The sequence below is a fragment of the Strix uralensis genome, chromosome 4 (genome assembly GCF_047716275.1).
Source record: "Strix uralensis isolate ZFMK-TIS-50842 chromosome 4, bStrUra1, whole genome shotgun sequence".
Classification (NCBI taxonomy): Eukaryota; Metazoa; Chordata; class Aves; order Strigiformes; family Strigidae; genus Strix; species Strix uralensis.
The window spans coordinates 9,420,778-9,444,840 of record NC_133975.1 but is presented as its reverse complement, the minus strand read 5'-3'; the positions used below and the strand labels follow the sequence as shown (position 1 = coordinate 9,444,840).

General features: G+C 45.1%; 1 protein-coding gene across 5 annotated transcripts in view; it reads right to left on the bottom strand.

The window, feature by feature from the left end:
• FGFR3 (fibroblast growth factor receptor 3) overlaps positions 1-24,063 on the bottom strand; it is a 57,843-nt gene that overhangs the window by 9,743 nt on the left and 24,037 nt on the right. The window contains exons 3-10 of one of the 5 annotated variants that reach the window (XM_074865571.1): positions 21,027-21,080; positions 14,828-14,997; positions 10,127-10,250; positions 9,520-9,710; positions 5,720-5,870; positions 1,690-1,883; positions 683-828; positions 470-591 (exon numbers count right to left, since the gene is read on the bottom strand). In XM_074865571.1, coding sequence (XP_074721672.1) covers positions 470-591; positions 683-828; positions 1,690-1,883; positions 5,720-5,870; positions 9,520-9,710; positions 10,127-10,250; positions 14,828-14,997; positions 21,027-21,080 — 1,152 coding nt within the window. Of the gene's footprint in view, positions 1-469; positions 592-682; positions 832-1,689; positions 1,884-4,509; positions 4,655-5,719; positions 5,871-9,519; positions 9,711-10,126; positions 10,251-14,827; positions 14,998-21,026; positions 21,081-24,063 lie in introns of all 5 variants that reach the window. The other 4 variants (XM_074865573.1, XM_074865574.1, XM_074865575.1 and 1 more) reach the window with 4 other exon arrangements.

Genomic DNA, 24,063 nt, shown 5'->3' with positions numbered 1-24,063 from the left:
GCCCAGTGACTCCCCCGTATCTGGCCTCCCTTTAACCTCTCAGGAGTTTGGGATCAAGTTTCTTCAACAAAGAAACTCCTCAAGGAGTTTGTCAACTGAATTTCTGTGAACTCCGCCTGAGCTTGTTGCATAAGCTTTTGCTAGAACAGGCAGCGCTGGTTATGGGAGGAGTGAAGGCTGATTCATGGAGCTAGCTAGAAGTGAAGGGGGTTCCCCTTCTTCTCAGGGATGCTACTACCCCTTGCCAGAGAACTGGGTTAATTCCCAGTCCCTCTTCCTGATGGGATTTGCACTTTTACATACTCTCCAAGGAGACAGCCCTCACCCCCAGGCTATCTGGGTGAAGGGGAAGAAAGGCTGGTTTTGGTTTCTTCTATTGTATGTGTTTATATAGAAGACTTAAAAGAGGGGGGAACAAGAGGGAAGCCCAGTGCAATATGCTGTTCTGCCCTCTGTGGACTCCCCATACCTTTTAACATCTTGACAGCAACTGTGATAGCCTTGTTTGGTTTGTCCTTATCAATCCCAATCGCTTCTGCCATCACCACTTGGCCAAAACACCCCTCGCCAAGCGGCTTCCCCAAGGTCAGGCTGGAAGGAGGAACAAGCAGGCACGTTAGTGGGTACCAGGGTGGTGTCATTCCCGGCAGGCACAGGGACCCCACCTTGTGGGTTGACTGACCGAGAGCGTGTCAATTCCCACTTGGGATCAGGAGGTAGTTCCAGCTCGGAGACATTGGCCAGCATTGGCCCATCGCTAGAGGAGAGTCGCGTGATCCGGACCAGGGGCGTGTTGGAATTCATGGAAGAGTTGGACTCCAACGACACCTGCTTGGGTAGAGCAAATGAAGTGTTATTGCCAACTGTATTCCTAGGGAAGGCAGTGCCCAAGATGGACCACTGAGAGGGTTTGAGCAATCTTTGTCCACTGACACCTTTCTGGTAATTTCTAAACTGCAAATCCCTCCCCCTCCACCTCTCCCCTCATCCTTGCACAAATGCACTGATCTAGGTACCTGTGGTCAGGTTTTTAGCTGGTGGAAAGGAGGGACAGGTCAGCCAGTGCTCTCCAGCAGGCAGGAGGTATTTGTTCTATCTCCATAGCACATACAGGCTATGACTTCTGAGTGACTTCTCCTGTTCTGGAACTGTAAATGCCCACCATGAGCTTGCAGACAAAGCTGTGAAATCCATATCCTTCACTATGTGGTTTTACATGGTGCCTTTTGCTCCTGCCCCTCTGCAATTACATGTTGCAGAGCATCTCTAACTGCACGGAGAAAAAGGACTCTCCCAACTCCATGAGAATTGGTTCAGAACCTCTGTGAAAGCAGGGACAAGCACAACTAAATGTGCTCTTGCTCCCCAAATCTCTGCTTCACCGGGGAGCCTGGACTAAACTGTTCCCCTGCAAGGTGTACTTTCTATGGCATCTACTATGCCAGCCCCTCTTGGACAAGGGCAACAGAAACACGGCTGCTCATGAACCAGAGTCAGCTGCTACCAGCTACTGCTCCACTGGAACAGAAACAAATGAATAAAAGGGGTTAAACTCCTAGACTGCAGCCAACTATGTCCCTCTTGGGCAATGTTTTTCTGGTAGAGCTTCTCACCTAGAGAGAAAATTTCAAGGAGGGAAAAAAAAAGGGGATAACCATAGGAGGGAATAGGAATCTTGTATCTACTTTCTGTTACCTGTCTCTTGAGTGGAAATTTGGAGACTTTCTGTACAGTGGGGGTGTTCATGGCTTTTTTGTTTGGCATTTTCATCCTGCAGACAATCACAACGATCAGCACCAGGACGAAGAGAACAAAGCCAGTGCTGTAACTGAGAATGCCAGTGTACACTGAGCCTGAATCATCCATTTCCATAAGCTCCTCTGCTGCGGGGTGACAAAGAGATGGCAGTCAGGACAGGGCGGGCAGCTGCCCGCATGCAACTACACACATGCAGCACAAGGAATTTGGGGAGGACTAGCTCATCTGTGCCAATCTGCTGAGTGACTTCAGTGAGGGCACTCTCCTAGGCCAGTGGTTTTCAACCTGCTGCTGTAGCTAAAACATTAGTTCAGTTTGCCTTTTTTGGGGTAATTACTGCAACCCTGGAGTTTCTATGAGCCTTCAGCCCACAGGTTGAAAACCACTGCTCTAGGCTGAAGGCATCGTCACGTGTCTGTGCTGTCCCTCTGACCCAGATCTTGCTTTCCCTGCACATCCACACCACGTATCTGGATGCCTCGGATATGCAAAGGCTGCAGGACTGGGGTTTGCTGCACTTCACTGATTCGACTTTCCCAGCAAAGATTTCCACCAGACCAGTGCCTGCCCTGAGGGACCAAGGGGCTCGAAGGGCACCCAGGGATGACGCATCACACAGGGAAAAAGCCTCATGAGAGCAATCTGCATAATTATTTCATGAAAACTTAGTTCTGCTGGAAAGAGGCTGGAAGGTCTGGCCCAGAGAGGTGGCTGAGCTGGGAGGGTGATGGCATGAGCCCATCAGCAGTGGCTACCTGCTAGCAAGACTTTTTTGGGACCAGCAAAGCTCAGCTCTGTTTCTTCCCTTGTTCCTTTCAGGACAGGCACGTAGACCAGAGGAAGGGGCCATGGTGGTACTAATTTTCTGTACCCCAAAGGTGTGCTGGCATCAGAGGAACAGTCAGCAGTGGGAAACTTTATAATGAAGTCATGCTGGCGTGGTTAGCCCACTAACAGCTCGTGTACATCTCTGCTCCTCAAAGAAGCATTTCTGGCAAGCAGCAGGCACTTTCCCCTGGCAGCAGCAGGCTCTGTGTCAGCTCTTCAGTGGCTGTGTCCAGGGGAACATGGGGAAATGGCTGTTGGTGACATGTGAGGCTGCACCAGCCTGTGTGCCAGCTGTGCAGGGCCTGATCCTGCCAAGTGGCCATCTCCTCCTGCGAGGAAGGGTTACCAGATCTCCTGGGATCAGGTGCTAGGGTCGGTGCCACAGCTCTGCTGCCTTGGTTCACACCGTCTTGCCCTCTGCTCCACGTCTCTCCTCCTGTAGTGTGGACAGGGGTTTACAAGCAGAGGTTCCCCAGACAGGCTGTATCCTGCTCCCTCTCTGTGGGTAGCACTTTGGGGCCTGCTGCTGCATAGATGGCTGTCCTTCACCGTGTCTGACTTCAATATAAAGTTCCACTTCACGTTTTTTGGTGGGTTTTCTCCTGCTTATTCTTTGCTTAAATAAGAGGTATGAGTTCATACACTGTAAAAACAGCGTAACAGTCAGATGAGACAGTATTAGGAGATTCTCAAAATAACAGAGACATTAGTCTTCTAACCAAAGGAAACAATTTCTCATCCAGTGGATGGCAGAAGCAGAAACAGCTATTACAGAGCTGGCAAATAAACAGAGAAAAGACCAGCAGATCCCACCAGCAGCAGGATTGGGCATGGAGGAGACCTTCTTGAGCCCCAGTAAAAGCGATTACATCCGAATCACCCGCACAGATAAAGTCAAGATTAGAAATGCCAAAGTTTCTAGTTTCTAAACACATCCTGAGACAGATGTGTTGCGAAATGGACCCGAATGTGGTCTATGACTGGTTAAGCCAAAGTGGGGTGTATAGGATTTTGAGTGCCCTTTCAGTAAGGATCTACTAAATATACTCAGGCCTGTTCCTGCGCTCTCTGCAAGGCACAGCACCCATGAGATTCAGTATGAAAATTGCTGGTGCTTTCCTGGATCATGCTCAAGCCTGTCCAGTAGCTGGAGGCAGAGTCTGCAGGTGAAGGGACAGCACAGCCTCATTCCCCTCTTTTGGAGAGCAGACCCCTCTGTTGCACATTCTGCGCTGGCTTCATTGTCCGTGAGAGCTTTGCACATGAAAGGACCACAAAATTGAGGTCACTCTGGCCTCAGGTTTCAAGCCCACTTCAGCTTTCATCGATCCCAGCTGGAGCAGGCAGCATGCAAAGCCCCTGGGAGCCAGGACTCCTGGGCTCTGTCTACAGATGACTCTCCTCGACCTTCTGTTTGAGATCGCTATCTTGGCCTCCTCATCCGTGAAGTGGAAATAATGCTACAGGCAGGGAAGTGTATACTCACACCAACCACTTTTGCATCTAATTTTAGGTTAAGATATGAGGTTAGACAGAAAAGTTCCTCCATAAGATGATCTGCAGTCTATGTCCAATTTAGGTGCCCTGGATCATCTGATGAGGAGGTTTCTTTCTCCCACTGGCAGTGTTAGAAGACAAAGATCCTCATTTTGGCACTTGACAGTCTCCTAACAAAGAGGCTGTGAACACCTCCCTGTTATCAAAGAAGATACTGGGCATTTTGTATCATTACTGATATAATAATTTAAGTCTTGAGATTCAATGCATGTGTCAGCTGTGAGTATGCAACAGGGGTCTGGAGCAAATCCCAGAGGAGAGCCCTCCCTTCCAAGCAAGGGGCGAGCTGCAGGAACTTGGCATTTCTAAAGCAAAACGTCAAGGCACCCTGGAGAGGGAAGGAGAGGCCAGCACAGAAGGAAATACCTGGTAGCACCGTCAGCCAAGCAGAGTGATGTGAGAACCCAATAGAATTCCCTGCGAGACAAGTATATTCCCCAGCATCCTCAAAAGTAACATTTCGCAAGTACAGAATCTCTAGCTCCTTATCCGTTGTGTTAACACCTGCCGTCTACAGGGAAAAAAAACACACACATATAGAAAGAGGGAAAACAGAGAATAAGCCACATTCCCAGCAAGTGTGAGGACACCACAGGCAAATTTTCAAAAGCAGATTAAGGTGAGTTTGTTTTTTTTTTTTTCCAGTGGCCCATATTCCACATTTATTTATTCATTCCCCTCTGCAACCTGTAGTCAAAAGCAAAAAAGTTCCCTTCACCAGGTTCTTACTCTGTCCCACTAAAGAAGCATGCAAGCAAAAGCATCCAAATGAAAAATTGCCCCCACAATATGACTGACTTTCGGTTAGTAGGTGAGTACAGGGGTAGGGAAGGAAAGATGGTAAAAGAGGAGAGGGGAGAGAGAAAGAAAGGAGAAAGGAGGGGAGATGTAGTGGGGAAAGATTCAAGTGCTGATCAGAGGAACATCCAAACATTTTGATTTGTTATTTCATCGAAAAATACAGAATTTTGCAATTTTGTCAGAGTGGGCATGTCAAAGCCATATATTGATTACACAGCCCTCGATACTGTAGTGCCTGTAAGGAACTTTCCTGCAGTGGCACTGAGCAACACAGCAGCCAAATCCTCCAAGCTGAAGTCAAACCCCAGAGCCCACGAGATTGCTGCCGCTCTCTATTTAACATGTTTGCTTGCATGAGCCAATGTTGATATTTATTCCTCCATTACTTCTCCAAAGGACAGAACTGATTATATCAGTTTTACAGGTGAAAATCTTGAAACAGCTTGGTTTTCCAGAGCTTTGAACGTCACAGGTCATTAACATGCAATTCTGTTATCAGCACTCAATTGTAAGGAAGGGGAAGGAATAAAAGCGTGAAGAGTTGATAGCAAAATTTGACAGTCATTTTATTGTGGGAATTTTTCCATGGCAATTGCTGTATAGGCGTTACATTCTTGTGAAAAAAAAAATTAGCAAGAAAATAAGATAAAGCCATTCAGCGTCAGTTGACAGGGTATAATACAAAATGAATAGTAATTTTAATCACTAGCTTCTTAAAAATGTTATAGCTCATTCTTGCAGTTGCCAGGGCCTTGGGACAGAGTCTGTGGTTTACCTGGTTTTGGTTTGCGAATGTGGAGCCAAAATGGTTTTTCGGCTATGCCTACGAAATTGTTGGCTCTACACAGATATTCTCCTTCATCTTGTTCTGTCACATTGAACAGATTTAGGTTAGCATCGGCTTCAGCGTTTTTACTGATCCAAGACTGCAGGAATAGACAGAAACCTGAACTTCAGTAAACCAAACAATACCTCCATTGCACCTATATTAGCTAGGATTGACTGTTCACAGCTATTTTCTTTTTGGCTGTGGCAACATCCCCAGCTCACCCTGCGGTGAGAGACCTAACCCAGGACTTGGGTGAAGAAGAGAAGTTGCGTTTTGGCCCCCAAACCACATGCAAGTGAACTCCCTTCCCTTCACACACGAGATTTTTTTTTAAAAACAGACCAATTTCCCACTTCTCCATCTGACAGCAGTCAAAGACCCTACAGTTTCTCAGTAACTCTGCAGACAGAAGCACCAGAGAAACGGCTTAAGCAGAGATTTGTGTTTGCAACCCGGCTCAGCAAATACTGTTTCAATTATCAGATTCCAAAATAGAATTTGGAAACAAAATATAAGCAGTGGCGGTCTGAAACTCGCTGCTGACTTTGCCTTTCAGAAATTAGCTGTAATTTTTTCCACTGCTTATAGGAGCCTCTTCTTTACTAAATAAAGTGGTGCATATAAATCAAACAAACTTCAGACTCTTAAGCAGGGGTTTTATTTCTCTTCTTCCACACTGCCACAACAGTACATCATTTTTTTCCCTAAACAGTTGTTTTTATTTTGGTTGAAAATGCAAAACTGTTTTTGGTGGCCTCAGAAGTAGCCTAGGGAAAGTCTAGAAAAAAAACAACTTCAGTCCTGGAAATGAAAATAAAACAACTGTCTTCTCATTTCTGGTCTTACGCTATCCAGCCCAGTCTCAGTGCCTTCAATTTCAAGGCCTGAATCTGCCAATATGACTTGCAGCCCATTAAAATCAACAGGGCTGCCAGATCTGATAGGTTATTAGGAACTGAACTCAGAGGTGGCATCAGAAAGGAGCCCAAATGTCCATGTCTGATGACAAACACCACCGGTTTTGACCTGATCTCATCTCTAAGGCTTATGTGCTGGCAAGTTTGCCTGTCCTGACTAGTGGGTAAACGTGCCTGCCTGCTGTTGCTGCCTTGTTTATAATTAAACCGGGCATGTTTCAATGCAGAACATACCATTTAGCCTTTGACAAAGCTTGGGCACAGTGTTGCCAGCCCCCCCTCCGTAACTGGAATGCATTTAGTGCTCTTCTGCAAAGAAAAAGGGGTTTCCTTTGATCACAAATTAGCCCAGGCTTTCAGGAACTGATGCAGGTGATGGCTTGGTTTTGTCAGGCTGTTTAAAAAATGGGTTGAAAGTACGGCATTCAATTTACCCATCTGGACTGGGGTGGGTTTTGCCCCCCCATTTAGTTGTGAGGGGGAATTTCATGCTCTGGGCACCTCTGTCCCCCTCACTCCTATGGAGACCGGGATGCTCCCCATATATAAACTGCCCCATAGCAGCTTCTACACTCCATAAAATCTCCTGAAGGCAGGAGGGAAGGGCAGGCTGATAAAAAAACCTTATCTCCCTGCAGGCACCACAGCACTGGGCAGGAGAGAGCCTTTTCTAAAGCAACTGTGGGCAGGGAAGGGCTGTTAACAGCACCCTGCTCCAGCAGCACGGCCAGGACACCGGGACAAAGCAACAGCACTGCGTGACATGAGGGGAATGAATCCATAATGCCAATGGACTGGCCCCAAGATGACATTGAGATCATTTTATCAGATCTTTATTTTTAAAAAACAAGCACACACACATTAACAAAAAAAAAAAAATCCCTGCAAAGTTGGGCCTGACACAGCTCCACAGAGGCCCAGTACTGGCGCACAAAAGATGCATCCCAAAATGGAAATGCTCCGTGCCCCAGCGCTGATGCCAGCATTAATACAATTCAAAGCATTCCTGATTAACCAGAAGTAGTAAATAGACGTGTGCTGGTCCTATTCAGCAAAAAAATAAAACCAAACAAAACTTGTGCTTTCAAACGCCTGCCTGCGCTCCCCTTCGAGGAATGCGGAGCCTTTGCTGTCCACAGAAGAGAAGGTATTTGGCAATTCTAATTACCTAGCCACCCCGGTGCTGCTCCAACTTAATTTTAAAACACTATTTATACAGACTATTTATATGTTCTTTGCCACAGCAAAATGGGAGCTTGTGCTTGTGACACAAGGCACTGTTCGCAGCGGCTCTACAAACTTCCAAAAGGTAGCACTTTATCCCACGGGGACCACACACGGAGCTCGGAGACTATACTAGATGGCATGTGACACAGCCAGCTATTCAGAGCTTGGTACTGGGCTGTGAAACCAGGGGAAATTCAAATATGCATAATTCAAACACATTTGGAGACACAGCGAGAAAATAAAAAGTTTTATCAACTCGCGAGAAGAGCATGTTGCCAATCCTGAAGAACTGTCTCCAACCATTTCTTCCAACCAATCTGTTATTTCAATCTGTGTAATTATTTCCAGGGTCTCTGGCTTTTATTATCATGTATCTGGCTGAGTTACAGTTTTGTAGATGCTGTCTGGTAAGTGGGGTTTTTTAAAAACTTCATACAAAGAGAAGAAGGGTGTGTGCAGCAGGATGTGCACAGGGAATGTCCATGCACAGGACAACCTCAGCTTGAAACTGCAGGGGCAAAATCTGCTTTCAGCTGTAACTGCAGAGCCAGAAAAAATCCATTTGGCCCTAGATATTTTAATAAACACTAATGCAGAATACCTTTAATTATTAAAAGAAAAAAAAGGGGGGGATTTTAAAAGTCCAATGTGCTTTTCACTCTCTGTTCTCTACTTTTTATATTCACAGAGGTTGAGGGGAAACCAGACCAACTGGCTTTGTTCTGGCTGTAACCTGGAAGTTCCCTTTCGAAAAAGCAGTTTAGCAAAGTAAAGTCTTACTAAGTGAGCTGTTGCTCAATAAAAAAAAGGCTTTCCTGAGCATGGATAATAGCAATGTTCACAAATGTCAGTGGCTCTCAGGTGCTGGTAGTTCAGCATTATTTAGTATCTGCACACTGCAGTGTGTTTACTTGGAAAAGGAAAGAATGTGTTTTAGTTGGGAGCCTTTCATTTTAATAAGCCCCAAAAATACCTCTATTGAAGCTGTAAAAAATGGTTATTTTTACAGTTTTAGGTCAAATGCAATCTGACAGCTTCTCTTTTATTATGCTGCATTTCTCACAGTTGCCTCAGCTCTTACAACTACTTTGCTTATCTGTGCCACTGCAGTAGTTGTGTTATCTCTGGCAAACAGAAGAGTCTGAAACATCAACTTTAGGACATACCCCCTCCAAAAAGCAGAGTATTCCACTGTGCACACTTAAAGAAAAGAACACTTTCAACAGCTGTCCTTGGCTTATTCTCATGACTTTTTTCTTCTAGACACAGAACATTTACAGAAAATGAGACCTTGAGCTCCCTAAAATCTGATTTAAATAATGATTACCCTTCTAGGAACTGTGGAATTGAACACATTCTGTTGGGAGTTTCTGGTTCACATTGCACTGCTAGTCTAGCGCTTACTTATAAACATGTAAATAAAGTTTATGGCTTCCACTGGTGGTGAGCACCTTTATATTCAGTGCTGATCTCTCTTGACACTTGTATGGCAGTGGGTTTCTTTGAGGAGCATCCCCACAATGTAGCTGCTGTCTCTGTAACACTGAGACCAAGGCAGAGGAAGGACTGCCCTGAGGGTGAGAAGAAGGAGCATGTACCAACCTTCAGCACTGTGACATAGGGTGTCCCATCTGGTCCATATTTGCTGCCGTTGACTTCCACGTGTTTCAGCCACTGGATGTGAGGCTGGGCATCGCTGTAGACCTTGCAGTGAAACTCCACATTACTCCCTACCACCACGGTCTGGTTAGCAGGAAGTCCTGCTTGCAGAATCGGTCGGTGGGGAGACCTTTCTGAGAAACAGAAAAGAGAGGAAGTCCTAATTTACTTGTACTCTTCCAGCAAGGATTCTCCTCTGAACCCTTCATCTCCTAGCTTTTCAGCAGGAAAGGTGTAAACTGTGATTGTCCCCCAGGTGTCCTGGCCATTGCTCTACTCAGTTCTTCTCAAGGGAAGAGTCACCTAGGAATGGTGGAGGCATCTCAACCCTGCCATTCCTTCGCTGCATCCTCTGTAGACCAGCTAAGTAATTTACTAATCACAGATCTGAGGCTGAATTGTTGGCCAAAAGGCAGCTTGTTGTTGGTTTTAGAAGACACATGATCCAGCACTTTGGGAAAGAAACCAAGCTCCTGCTTCCCATATCCCATCATGTGCCCATTCAACATCACCACAGATCAGCTGTTGAGGGAAAACAGTGAAATCTCACCTAATACATCAAGCTGGTACGTGTGCCTAATATTGCCATATTTGTTCTCCACAACACAGGTGTAATTCCCTCGATCTGACGGCACAACGCTCTCCATCACCAAGCTCCACTGCTGGTGTCGCAACTAGAAGAAGAAATCAAGCCATCAAGCTCGTGGTAAAGTACCGTCATCACCAGACCGTTCAAATCAACGAACAGTGAGCTTCTACACACTTGACCAGCATGAATGGACCCCAGAGTAGGCCTGAACATCACAAGGACCTGTTTCAAGGGTCATTAAAGGTTTAATGTGAACAGGAATTAAGACCAATGCAGGAACACTGCCACACAATGTAACACATGGAGTCTGCAAGGGGGACTTGTAGATTCTTCCACAATAATAACTATAATGAAACCAGCTGACAGCTGAATGTGGCACGTCTCATTAGAATAATGACTTCAGAAGGCATCAGCTAAGATAACCCTTGATCCACTGGTCCCCTCTGCCAGACCACTCTTGTCCAAAGACTCTGTCAGCTCAAAATACTGTACTCTCATCTGCAGATTTTACCAACTGCTACATATAACCCACAAGATGACTATAATCAATAAAATTCTTCTTACCCCATTTATAACATATTTTACAGATGTGTGCTATGGAGGCAACAGTTCCTGACATCTGTCTGAACAGGCATGGGTGTCTACAACTGAGTTAGTCCCCTAAATTCCCTGTAAAAAACAGGAGAAAACATGCCCAGCCTTAAGTCTGGCCCCTAGGATGCCTGGCCAGCCCTTCTCTTTTGGCACAAAGTTTTATACTAGTTGTTTTACTGGATGTGGCTCATGTCCAGAGTTGTTGGTTGTTCAGTAGCAGAAGGGAAAGGATAACCCCTGTCTCCACCCTGACCTGCTGCCCTCTGAGCCCTAGAACGTTTCTAATGAGTACAGAGGAAATAACGGATATGGAAAGCAAATCTTGAATTAATATAGAAAGCAACCAACAGTAACAAAGATGACTTCAGGATGCATAGCATGTAAAAGCTCTCCAAATCTCTGGATGTTAATTTGATGCCTTCTGTCGCCCAGAACAGAACATTTAACTTTATTAAACAGTTTGAAGGTGACTCCAAGGACACAGAAGCAGGAGATTACAATAACTCCGTGCTACAGAATGTCAAGGACTGATGGAAAAAACAAGGGCGTAATTGCTCCTGGAGGTTTGTTGCTGCAGCAGGTGAACTGAAATATGAAGTCATTTAACCTCGTTTGCTACACATAAATTGCATCCACATGCTTTCCTTTAAAGGGCCGAGTTGCAATTAAAACCAGAATTTTGCAAAGAGAACATTTAAAGTCATAGGACTAGACAGCTTAGTTGCAAGATAAGCAAGCAAAAGTAATTTTAACAAAGCTTTGTAGATCTTTGCATCCCTGAGAACAGCACTGGTGAACACCCCACTTTTCAGAGACTGCTGAATATAACATTTCCTTTCATTTCAGGTTATATAGGTAATAGGAGGCTGTGGTTAAACAACCGTCTGTACAGAAATCTGGGTTGTTGCAGATGTCTGGCCAGGTCTGACTGCACCCTCTGCCCACCCAGGACATCACAGATGGGGCTCAATGCAGAACCAGCATCTCTGCAACAGTGCGGCAATTACAGGGTAAGAGGAGCTCTGAGAACAGACAGCCTGGACCCTGAGCTCACAGCTGAACATACAAGACTGTCAAGGAAGTTTCAATGCAAATTTGTGGCTGCTCAGTGGCTCATTTCCATACTGGCTTGTCTCATAGTTGTGCCTAAAGACTTATTTTAATCCACTTTTCAGCATTGCAAAGCATTTGCGTCTGGAACCCCTAGGAGCTACTCCAAGGAAATGGAGCTCCAGATACATGGACAACTCCTTAGTCTGACCTGTATTATAAAATCAGGCCCAAATTAGGTGTTTTACTTAGGATGCACTTTCAAAGAACATCTCTTTGTCAGGTTTGTGACAGGGGCTTTGGACTCTGAACAAAGAGGAGAACCTGGGGGCACAGACTCATGGAAACTTGCTTGGAAACTCTTCTAGAAGCAACAAGACTTTTCTTTTACGTTGAATGGCATCTAGATTTAAAGGATAATAAAAAGGGACGTTCCCAAGTTAGAATTGTCTCCGCACTCAATAAAACACTAGAAACATTAAGTGACTTAGTGCAGGCATTAATCAGGTGGGTGAGATACTGGAAATCCCTCTGGTGTTGTCATTCTTGGCTCCTTGTGAAGCAAACATTTGCAGACACGCTTGGAACCTCAGTCCGTGTTTGTCAGACTGGTATGCAAGTCAGTGCAATGGTCTGGGGAAGGGATAATCCTCTATCTCCCCTCCCCCTCAGTCTTCCCTTCTAGGGTCATTTAACACACACAGGCTTACAATATTAGAGATTCCAACAAGGATTTAACCATTAATGCTCTTTGGGAAATTTCATATGATAAGTCATATGAATTTCTTTTCTTTACCAGTTAAGGATGAACTGTAACAAAACTAGGTTAGCCTGCACTTCATGTTTTCAACACTCACCCTTCTCTCTTGCAGGCTTTACACCGGGCAATCACACGGGATCTAAATGTCATTTGCAAGAGGCAGAAGTGGAAGAGTGGTCAGCTTTCATCTGCTGACCACAGACCTTACACAATCAACATTTAAACTCTTCCACACACTGAAAACAAATGAGAACATTCCCAGCTCAAGGATTTCTGGGTTAAGACCAGATCTCGAGATGAAGTAAGCCAACCAAACTCTGCCAGATCTGGATCTTGCCCATTCTTTTCAAGCTGCCTAATCCTGTTATGAAGTTAAGTTGTAACAGGGAATTTAAATCTTAAATACATGAGATACTGAGCAGGTTTTCAATCTCTTTTTCTGGTTCAAATCTCAGCTGATATCTATCAGTATATTTATACTGGATGAGATTTATATTAGACTACTTACATCTAATCGCAGCTCAAGAACAAAAGCAAGCAAATAAGGGAAGGAAAATTACAGAGAGAGAAAGATGTCTTTATATCAAGAAAGGGACAAAGAACTACACCTAGACAGATAGAGAGCTTAAACCAATCTTGCTGTAATTGGCCTGACATTGCCTTCAATAGCTCTTTTAAGCATTGGCTTGTTGCTGGAAGGTGCCCCTAGAGAAACAAAGCACAGCGATGCCAAAGACTCACTACCGTGTTGCAGAGGATGAAACATGTCAATTTAAACTCAAGGATAGATTAAAACCACTGGGAAGTGGGTAGGGGAATTGCTTTCAGCTTTAGATTTTATTCTGCAAGCATAATTTAGTGCAGCTGATGTCACATAGTTTTGTAAAAAGCCGTTCGAACAGCGCACGCAAGCCTGAAAACACTTCATGATGATCCTTACAGCCTGCAATTAGTAAAAGATGCTTGTGCTTTGTGAATGTTATCTGCTGAAAAGCTGTTTACCCACAGGAGCTGCTTCCCCACTTCTTTTCCCTCCTTAACTTTTCAGAAGATCCAAACCTGAGCATGTCCTCAGCCTTGTCCAGGCTGGAGCAGGGACAGGACTGAGGAGGGAGCTTCAAAGGCTTCACTGAAGCAATCACAAAAGGCTCTTTCAGGAACGGGTCTGAGCTAACAGGAAAGAAACAGCCCAAAACTGCAGGGAGGGAAGACTTTTTTGAATCCTTTTCTGGTTTCTGGAGCCCGGCACGCTTTGCATACCTAGCCCCCTTTCAAAATGCTACAGATGTGGTAGGCATCAGCACAGAGCTATTCAGAGTACTGATGAAGGTGCCTTCCTAAAAATCACCTTCTCTCCTTAGCAGTAGCCCAGGGATACACCAGGGCTGGTGGAGTGCAGGCAAAAATTGCCATTCAAGAGTCCTTCCTGCTATGCTGGGTTATAATCAGCTGCTGCCAGTTTTATTCTCCCCAAATAAAACCACAAAGGGTCTTGGCTGTGACCTTAAGGTGACAAAGGAATAACAACAAAATCAGAACAGCTGATTTTCCTGTTAAAATTCTGCCATAATTCCTCATATACAGAAGCACAGAAACTTCTGGCTAATTAAATAATTTGAGTGCAGTGGGTTTTTGTGTCCCTTAGCTCTTATCTCTGACACAAGCCAGAGCATTTTCCAGAACACCTCATGGTAGAAAGGAAGGAGGGAGAAGAAAGAAGCCAAGAAGCAGATTCTATTACTCTGGCTACAAGGGAATCCAAGACCAAGACCAAGAGTCAGTGATTTATACCACAAGAATGTTAATGACGACCAGCACGATGGTCCAGCTCTTTGGTGAGGTCCTTCCTACACCTTCAAAGGATGCAGAGTCGGTTTTCCTTGAAAGCTGGGAGTAGCTACAGCTCGTTCTAACATGTCTCAACACCCTGAGCTGATCTCCAGAAATTAGGACAGAAGTTTCTGCTCCTGCTTTCTCATCACTGTCCACAATGCAACCATAAACCCAGTCTCATTTTTACCTAGTCCCTGAATGACTGCTATAGACAAACTCAGAGGGAATTAGCTCTCAATCCCAAGGGACAGCAGCCCTTTTTAACACTTCTGTGTCAAGCAATTGCTAAGGCCACCAGAGACACCCCCATTCCCACCCAGTTGGGACTGTGCTCTTACATGTACAAATGTTAATCTGTGAAATACAATTTTCTACAGTCAGTAGAAAACTCCTGATAAAAACAGAGATTCAAACCAAGGCCTTACCTTGATGCCCCCAATCCTATGCTCTCCCTTGAACTCCTTGCCGTTTTTCAGCCAGTAGATGGAAGGAGTTGGGTTTCCACCTGCCGGACATCGGAACCGAACGGTGTTGGCGGCGGGAACTGCCAGCAGCTTCTTTTCCATTTTATCTGGCCTCGTCCAGAAGGGGACACCTGAGAAAGGAAAGACCAAGTTGAACAGGCCCATTTCTGCCACAGAGGATATCAGCTGGTGAGCAGATGCTTTTGTTGAGGCTTTGGCATGTGCAGAGTGACAGTTAAATTGCTACCTGCTGCAGTTAAGATAGATGACACAGAAATGCTTTCCAGTTATATGACTCTCATAGAAGTAGACAGGGTGTTTGCATTTTAGGTTTGTGATGAAAGGTTCATGACCAGGTTCTTGTCTTGATAATGCCAGTATAAATCTAGAGTAGCTGCTTTTAAATCAACAGGGAGAATTATCCCAGATCAGGATGAGAACCTGGCCTCAGCATGTAAAAAGATACAGATGTACCTTTGGGACAATAGTAGCCAAGAAGCATGAACAGCAGAAAGATGTTGGAATTGTAAAAAAATGTTGATGGGCCAGCAAGGGAGCAGAGAAAAAGTGTTAGCTGAGTGCACTGGAAAATTTTGCTCCTCAGTGAGCACAAATGTAGTGTAGCCTCCTTAAAGGAAGGAAAGACAAAAAAAAGCCAGTGCCAAACTGGTTCATCATGTTTATGTTCTTTAAGTACAAGTGATTTTAGTTTTAAAGATTCATGTTACCTTTGAACAGGGATAAGTTTTAAAACACCAGTGCTAGCATGAGATACTTTTTAAAATCTGCCTCAAGTACAGCGATGTTTCTTGGCTGTGTTACAAACATTACATATTAACTCCAAATTAAGGCAGCAGCAGCAGCAAACTCATTATACTGGGAAGGAAGAAAGAAAGAGTTTTTTTAAAAAGCCTCCCAAGCTTTCATTTCAGCTTAAGGAAACTGCAGAGCTGCACGTGGAGTGTTTCCCCTGCCATGCCGGGAGCCACATCCAGCCCCCCAGCCCCGTGCTTCACAGTGAGGCCAAAGGGAAATGGGGGCAGACAGCATTTGGGCTGCAAAATAGCCAAGAGGAGGCCAAGGAGTTTAACTAGCACATCCTCCAGATGGGAAGGAAGGGAAGCACCCACAGACACAGAGTACCCAAACCTACTGGTCGCAGAAACTTGTGTGCTTCTGGCCAAGACAAACTGAAGGTGCTGGTCCTTCAAGAACTGCCTTGGAGAAGATGATGGCCACCAAAGCTGTTGGGAAAGCATTGCTGCTGGCCCCTCCCGCAGCGATGACAATGCTCAGAAACACAACCCAGCATCACAGCCCCACCTCAGTGCTACTCTCTAGCCTCTGCAATCCTCTTCCCCTTAACGGCAAGGGCGTACAAAGTTTTCTCTCTTGTTGCATCTCTCTGAGATGTATGTGAGCTGCTCCCTGATGTACTTAGCCCTGACGTGTTTGGCTCCACGAGACCCATCCCATTGCAATTTCAGGTAAGTCAGTGATGATCCCACCTTTGTCTAAGTCCCCAGCATCCCTCACGCAGGCTGCCTGCTGCATTTCAGCTCTAAGGATTTTGCAGGCAATGTCAATATAGCTCAACCAAAGCAATCCATTCACCCACCAATTTTTAGCACCTGCTAACATTCTCCACATGATTCCTCATCTCCCCATTGCTTCTTGTAAAGCCCACCTGGCCATGAAGAACTGGATGTTCAGGAGCTACATCCAGGAGGCCCTCCATTTGCTGGAGACAGCCCCACCGGGTGCATTTCTCTCATGTCTCATCTGCTTTCATGGCTGGATGTAGATGCCTCAGTAATGCCATCCCAGGGAGGGAAAGCCAGTACCGAGGGCTTGCATCTGCCCTCAGACTGCCTTGCACAACGCACTGTGATGCCTATCAGAGTCAGCTCCACGTATCAGAGGGATCTGGTGCTCACCCATGCCGTGTACGCCTCATTTTTTAAACAATGAAACTGCTTAAGGCCCTTTTCTTGCCCAGATGGCACCAGAACAGGAGTACAGCTGGCGCAAACAAAAGCAAAAGGAGGAATTCCTGCAATTCCTGTGCTCCTGTAAAATCCCAGCTACAAACTTTGCTGTAAACACACAGCACATCCAGGTGAGGCCTCAAATGCTATGCAATAACGTGGGCTAAAGTGGGACATCATGTAGCCATCTACCTTCCAACATCCGAGCTTAGAGAAAATGGTAGAACTACACAAAAAAGGGGAATATTCAAAAAAATGTTAGAAGAGTGGGTGCAACCCCTAAAGGAAGAGCAGGCCTTGATGTTAAAGGAAGATGCTGCTATCGCATGCATTGGGAAGGGCAGAAACCAAGCAAAGGCTGGGCAAAAGCCAAGGCAGCAGCAGCAGGGGGTTGAATTTGGAGGAGGACAGTTGGAGTGGTGTTGGGAAGGCTGAAGAGGAGGGAGCTGCAGAAACCATCCTGGGAGACATCTGGTCCTCAGTTTCCAAAGCATGGGATACTTTCTGGCTGAATACTTCCTTTTGGCAATGCACCCTGATTTCCCTGGGACTTTACAGGAGGTTAAAAGGGCTATGGGGGAGAGTTCAGGGAAAGGCCAGGCACGGATGGAAAAGTCCTCCTTCACTGCCACTGAGAAGGGCGGCCGAATAACCTGCTGTTTGTTGTTTGATTAACATATCTGCCTACAATAAATCCCATTTTATGGCGCCAGTGACACTCACCCAGGCACGGGGGGGTGTAACTAGATCGCATGGCCTCCTCGCCAGGACCGGGCTCCTCTGTGCACTCTGCTTCTGGGGGATTTTCCCCTTTCCACACGGGCTGCGTGAGCTGCAGAGTGACGTTTCAGCACGTTTTCTCACTCAAAAGATGAAATTGAATCTCACAGGAGACCCATCAACCCACTGGCTGCAAATTTTGCCACTGAAGCCAAGGGGGATTTTGCCATCGGACATCAGAGGGGAGCAAGATGGGGTCCAGGAAAGTTTCCAGCTGGGGATATTCTCCATATGGAGCAAAGGCAGGATCCGCTCCTCCCTCTTGCAATTAGATACGGCTTCTTCCCTGAGTGCCTTCCCTCCATTTAGGTGCTCTTCCATGCTATTTGGGGCTCACCCGGGCTGGGCACTCCTGGATTAACGTGCCAAGATTCAAACAAACAGGGCATCGCTCTCAAGTCAAACTGGAACTGGAAGAAAGTGTCTACGCATTGAAAATGGTGCCTTTGTTCTCATTCACAGAAGCAGCGAACAAAACATCACTGCTTTCGGTTTGCTGTGCCCCCAGAGTCCTTTCATTACTGCTTTTTAAGGGGGTGAAAATGTTGCTAACTCTTCTTTTCAAGCAAAGCTTGCAAAACTCCAGAGAGTTTTGGGAGCAAGAAAGGAAGAAGGATGAAAGACAGGAAAAATTTCTAGACCCGCTCTCTCTGAATTAATTACAAGCAATGATTTTGCATGTGCAGGTGTGAAAAAAAAAGGGACCCGCAAACATTATCACTGGTCCTTTCCCATCATCAAACACTAAGCCCGACGGTCCATTTTGTTCGTCAAAGACACTGGCCACCCATCTGACTGGAATGACCAATTAAAAAAAACTGAGAGCAATACTTGGAATAATTAATACAGCCGAGCACTCATTTAGCAATTAGGAGCTGCCACAAAATTCTGCGGCAGACAGAATCAACCCTAATTGTGTAATTTCCCCAGCTGACGCCTCCGAGTACACAGCCAGATTTAATTGGAGATTATAGGGGCTCTTTGAAGGTGCTGGGGCTACGCAGCGGGGGCTCCAAACAAACAGATACAGAGGGGTAGGGAGCACTGGGGCAGAAGAGCAGTGTGTGAAAAGGGAGTTTTGTTTTTGTTTCAGGGCCAGGAAAAACAGCTGTAGAGAACAGAGGTATTGGAAAGCCTCTTTTTGCAAAGGCGGATCGTGATTTGTGACAAGGCTGCAACAAACAGGCCGATGATTTGAAGCTGCTGAAGTTTCTCTTTCTTCTTTTCTGCTGCCCATCCCTAAGGGATGCCCCGTTTCTGTACTGCCCTTTGGAGAGGATGCTTAAAAGAGGGTGAGCAAAGCAGGGCGCTCCACGTGGAGGGCCTGACTCAGTGCTCTCCAGGAGTTTTTGCACCAAACACTCATTTCTTTTAGGACAGATTTCCCCTCATTCTCTTGCTTCGGTATTGCCAGCTCCCATTGTTCAACAATTTTGGGTCAAAACCCCAAAATTAACAAGATTGGCTTCAAACTCATGATGCTATTGGAATCAGCTCTCCAAGCTCTTCTCTATAAATATGAGGACAAGAAACTTTCTTAACAACACAATTAAGCCAGAAAATTAACTTATCATTGCAAGGGGCCAGGAGACAAGGTTTTTATTCAGTGACGTGCAATATGGCAACAGGCAATGAGCCAGTTCTGGATGGATTATCTCCCCCTAAAGATGAATAACTAACGGTTATATTTTTCTTTTGCATGAAAGTGTGTTTATTGCCTTCGCTCCTCTAACTACTGACCATGGCTATGTCTGATGGCCAAGCAGGGGCTCATACACCTTGTTAGTAGGGTATCTTTTTGCCAGAAGAGACGGAGGACACAGGTCTTTGGGCTGTCCATAGGACATGGCACTGGCTACACCCACATATCCGCCTGCCCGGGATGGTCCTGCAGCCTGTCCCTGGTGGGATGTCCCAGTGGTGGTGGTGCCAGGGTTAACAGTATGGCTCCCCAGACTCAAGAGAAGATCTGTGAAGCTCAAGCGGAGGGTCTGATGTCAAACAAAGCAACATAAAGCACATTCACGTCATAACACGCCATGAGGTTCCACTGTGATGACACGTTAAGCTAATCAACTGTTTTTAAAGCAGAAGATAATCCAACTTTGTATAACGAGAACTTTAAGCAAAGCCAGTTGTTACCTTCGTGTCTAAAAAAAGAGACAGCCTTGAAGTCAAGAAGACCCAGACTACAGGCTATAAATACATGCGGCAAAATGTGTGCTTTCTTTTTCAGTGAAGAAAAACGTGTCTTTCTGTACCATAAACCAGCTGATGTTTTGTGATACCTGTTGCTAAGAGATGGAGTTTACTACAAACCACATAAAAAAAAAGTAAAGAACGGTTAATTGTGCTCATCAGAAGCTGCTCTGCAGCAGGAACAAATCCTGACCAAGCCTGACCCACCCTATGCCTCTACCAGGCTTCAGCTGGTATCAGGAGCCCTGAGCACCTCTGCAGAGGTGCCTGTCACCTCACAGGATCTGGCCTTTAATTAGGAGCTATCAGAAAACCACTAACTGCTGCTGATGGATTGCCTGGCACCATAACTCACCATTACTGTCCACATACTGCCCGACACAGCGGTATGAATTTATTACAGTGGGAGACCTGTTTTAAACAGTCCTGCATGTCCAACACTATGGGCAGGAGAAATTTTCCAGTCATGTTGAACTTCTGCCAATGTACATAGCTGATTGGGAGTTCAAATGCAAGACATTTATTTATTAAAAACACATACACACAGGCAGCTTGCTTTGCAGAAATATAAAGAGCATAATAAAACACAACACTAACGCCTCTGAAGCATGTAATGATCCTGATTAATGCTATTGCACTTAAAGAAACAAGCACTGGGATTGAAAGAAATTCAGAGTAAAAAGCACTGAGAGGCTCCGTCCTGGGGCTCCCTTCCCCACGTGAATGAAAGAAAAAGCCAGTAAAGCCAAAGGGGTTGCTCCCGCTTACAGCATCAGTCAGTTTGGCCCTTGGCTAGCGTAAATTTTATGCTCTGACTCCAGCCAAGATGCTGGTAAGGACCAGAATCAAAACAGCTGAAAATAAAGCAGGCCAAGGTTTGCACTGGTGTAAAGTCAGTGTAGTAAAAAAAACCTAATTGTGAGTTTGTCTGGATTTACATGCATCATGAATTCAAATTTACAGAATCAAGTCTAAAAAAAAAAAATTACACTACTACAGCTGTAGGATATTATAGCAGTGATACTACTCTGGCAGCTATTTCTACATTTTTAGATAAACAGGATCATGGTCACCGATTTCAACACGGAGAAAGAGCTGCTGTCCGACCAGGCGAACATCCAGATGAGCTGCTCCACTTGGGAGCCACATCTCTTTGAAAGAAAAGGCCTCTGTATTCCAGAAAAACAAATTACCTGTATCTTCTGACTCATCGTCATCATCTTCATCATCACCTGATGAAGGGGAATCTAGGAGGAAAAGGAGAAAGAATTGAAGCAGAAAGAGGATGGCACGTGGGGACATCACATTGGACAAGGCTGTTGGTGCCACAGTGGGCTCCAGTGAGGGAGGACATCCAAGTGATGGGTCACCCTTCCCTGCAGCTTCATCAGCCCATCCCTCCCATGCTGCTGGGCCAGGGACAACTGGCCAGGCGCTTTCTGAACTGGGAGAGAGGTGTCATGAGTTTGCCAGTGCTCTGCCACCAGAGACCGGGGTTCAATGCCAAATACTGTGTAAAGAGCTCTTCTCCTCATAAATACAAAAGCAATTCCAAAGGGGGAAGTTTGTTTTTGCAGAACAAGCTCTCCCCCGCTTCTTTTTCCCTTCTAGCATTCACTCTGAAGACTTTATTTCACCGAGTCTCAAAACAACAGGTCAGCATTTCTAATTCACTTTCCCGGCATTTTTCTTTTAACTCAATACAGCCCTGCTACGTCTCCCCTCGTTAACTCCCTGCTCAACCACTCAGACCAAAGCTTTTAAAACTTCCCCTTGCAATCAAACCTCTCTCTCGATCGACATTTTGATGGTTACTCCATAAACCAGTTCCCTTCAGTTATATTCCTCCTGCAGAGGCACCTCAAGGCTGTAACTCAATACAGGTTATCAGGTGGGAATTTTCCATCTGTATCTCTCCAAAACATCCTGAGCTGTTTCTCTTAAAGTGGTCTAACACCTCACTTTCTCCAGGCTGTCCACAATGAAGTCCCTCTTTCCCCCCGAACGACTACTGCAAACGTAAATCCCATGATAAAATAGCAGCTTAGTGTTTGACTTAGTATACACGATTTAGTACAATTCAGTGTCTGGAAGATTTAGCATCTCTGACTTCATATAATCTCCAGGAATTTCTTTTTTAAGTAACAGCAAAATGCTAACAACCCAGCAGCCTTTATACTCTGAGACAGCGGTAAAAGAACTTGGCCTTAAATGCTAGAAAACAGGAAACTGAGTGTTCAACATGTGGCCAGAAACGTAAAGCACTACTTTAGACCAAGCCAGGCAGCACCTCCTTCATTTCAAGATGCACTCGAGTTTTCTGCTGTTCTCTGCAGTGGAGGTAAAAATAAAAAAAATTTTTAAAAAAGGAAAAAAAAAAAAAGGAGAAAAAAAAACAGGTAGGGGAAAAGTAACAACAAATACTACTTCTCTGCTGAATCTGGCAGGACTTTCCAAACACATTCACCATCTACAGGAGCAAGAAACACAGGAATCATTTCCTTGCTTTAGACTGCAGTGGCACATCATGCTTTGCACCTTCTCTTTGGCAAAGTCTCAAGGAAGACTTCAAGCACGTATCTAATTGAAAATCCACAGTTGAGGTCCCGCTGGCAGCAGAACTAGGGAAATGCCATGGGGCTTGCTGAAAGTGAAGGGGATGTTTAGGTGTTTTGGCTGAACCAGCAGGTTTACTCAAGTCCCAGCGAAGGCAGAAACTGAGCCAAATCCCCACCAGCATCGACAGAGAAACCAGCACATTCTCACCCCTGCACTCTCAGATTTGGTTATCCACATATTAACATGTGATTATAGATTACTCCTGGTTTCCAATGAAACAACGGTGACCAGAGGAGCAGAATCAATTTTTATACCAATTCAAAAACATTTCCACAGGACTGAGGGAAGAGTCTTTGACCTTGCTTATGTTTCAGATGAGAGATGCAGCTTAGGTTTTCAGACCAAATATCCCATGTTCAGAGATACTGTCCTATTCAGGTTACTAGAACATCACTTATTTATTTCAAAAGGTGACTAAAACTTTGTAAGCTATTTGTTAATCATTTACTAAAATAGTAATCCTTTTCAGAAGCTGATGAGTATTGGCATCAGCAAGAACTACTAGATGCTATTCCCAGAAGGGCTTTAATTATGAATGGAAACGCATTTAATTTTTTTAGTCACCTGTGTTGAAGAGCTTAGTCTTGGGCATTTTGAAAGCTCTTTTCACAGGTACCAGCCTCCAGTCCGTGCTCATCACAACGGTGCTGCTTGGCCACTAAATCCAAAGGCTGTTCTGTGTGTGAAATGGTTGCAGAAATGGAGCTTCTGCCAACAGGGCTGGAGATCAGTTTGGGCATGCAGCCTCTACTTGTGATCCTCTTCAAGTGCTCAGGTTTTATGAGGACAGTGCGTTTCTTTTTGTAACTAGCAAAACACTCAAGCCCGTGTCTGTCAAGAGAGGCATTTTAAAGAGATCAAACCCTGCTATTAATCAACCTGGTTTTCAACCCTGAAATGTCAGCTCCAGCATCTCCTTGCTCTACCTTCAGCACCAAGCATTTCACTGTGCACACTGAGAGTCACTGCAGAAGGGCCAATTTGTTGCAGGCTCAAAACTCATGGCCCCACTAGGAAAATCCTAATATCCTCCTAGAATCTGGAAACATGTCTCAAAACGGGACTTTTTGTGTGGGACACAAGTGTGTATCAGCTATTCTGAATACACCTAGCCTAGTTTTTCTCACTTAAGAATACAGATCAGAGCAATTCCAGTTCGTTACTACAGATTTAAACCAGTTTAATGCAGAGAACAACTCCAGACCTAAACATTAGATACCCACATAAACACCTGACCAGATAGCTGAGCTGATCACTGGCATTACCTTTAAAAAGTAGGAACACAAACCACAAATCTCTGATAACAATCTCATCTTCACAGCGCCACGCTGAGTGATCGATACTAATTATGAAGAAATTTCTGAACATACGAGAGGCGCCACTATTGCCACATAAAGCAAGGCTTCAAAGTTTAAAACAAGTGCTGCTGACAGCTAAAATGGAGACTCCCACATTACCAGCACTTTGGTGGTAATGACAGTGGGCTAATAGAATCAAAGACTCATAATGCTGTCAGAAAGCAGGTTCAGGTTACTTGCTTGTTCTTAAGCTGTTATTAGCTATTATTAGCGAAGAGGAAAAACACAGGGGCTTAAACTTTTTAAAAGCAGA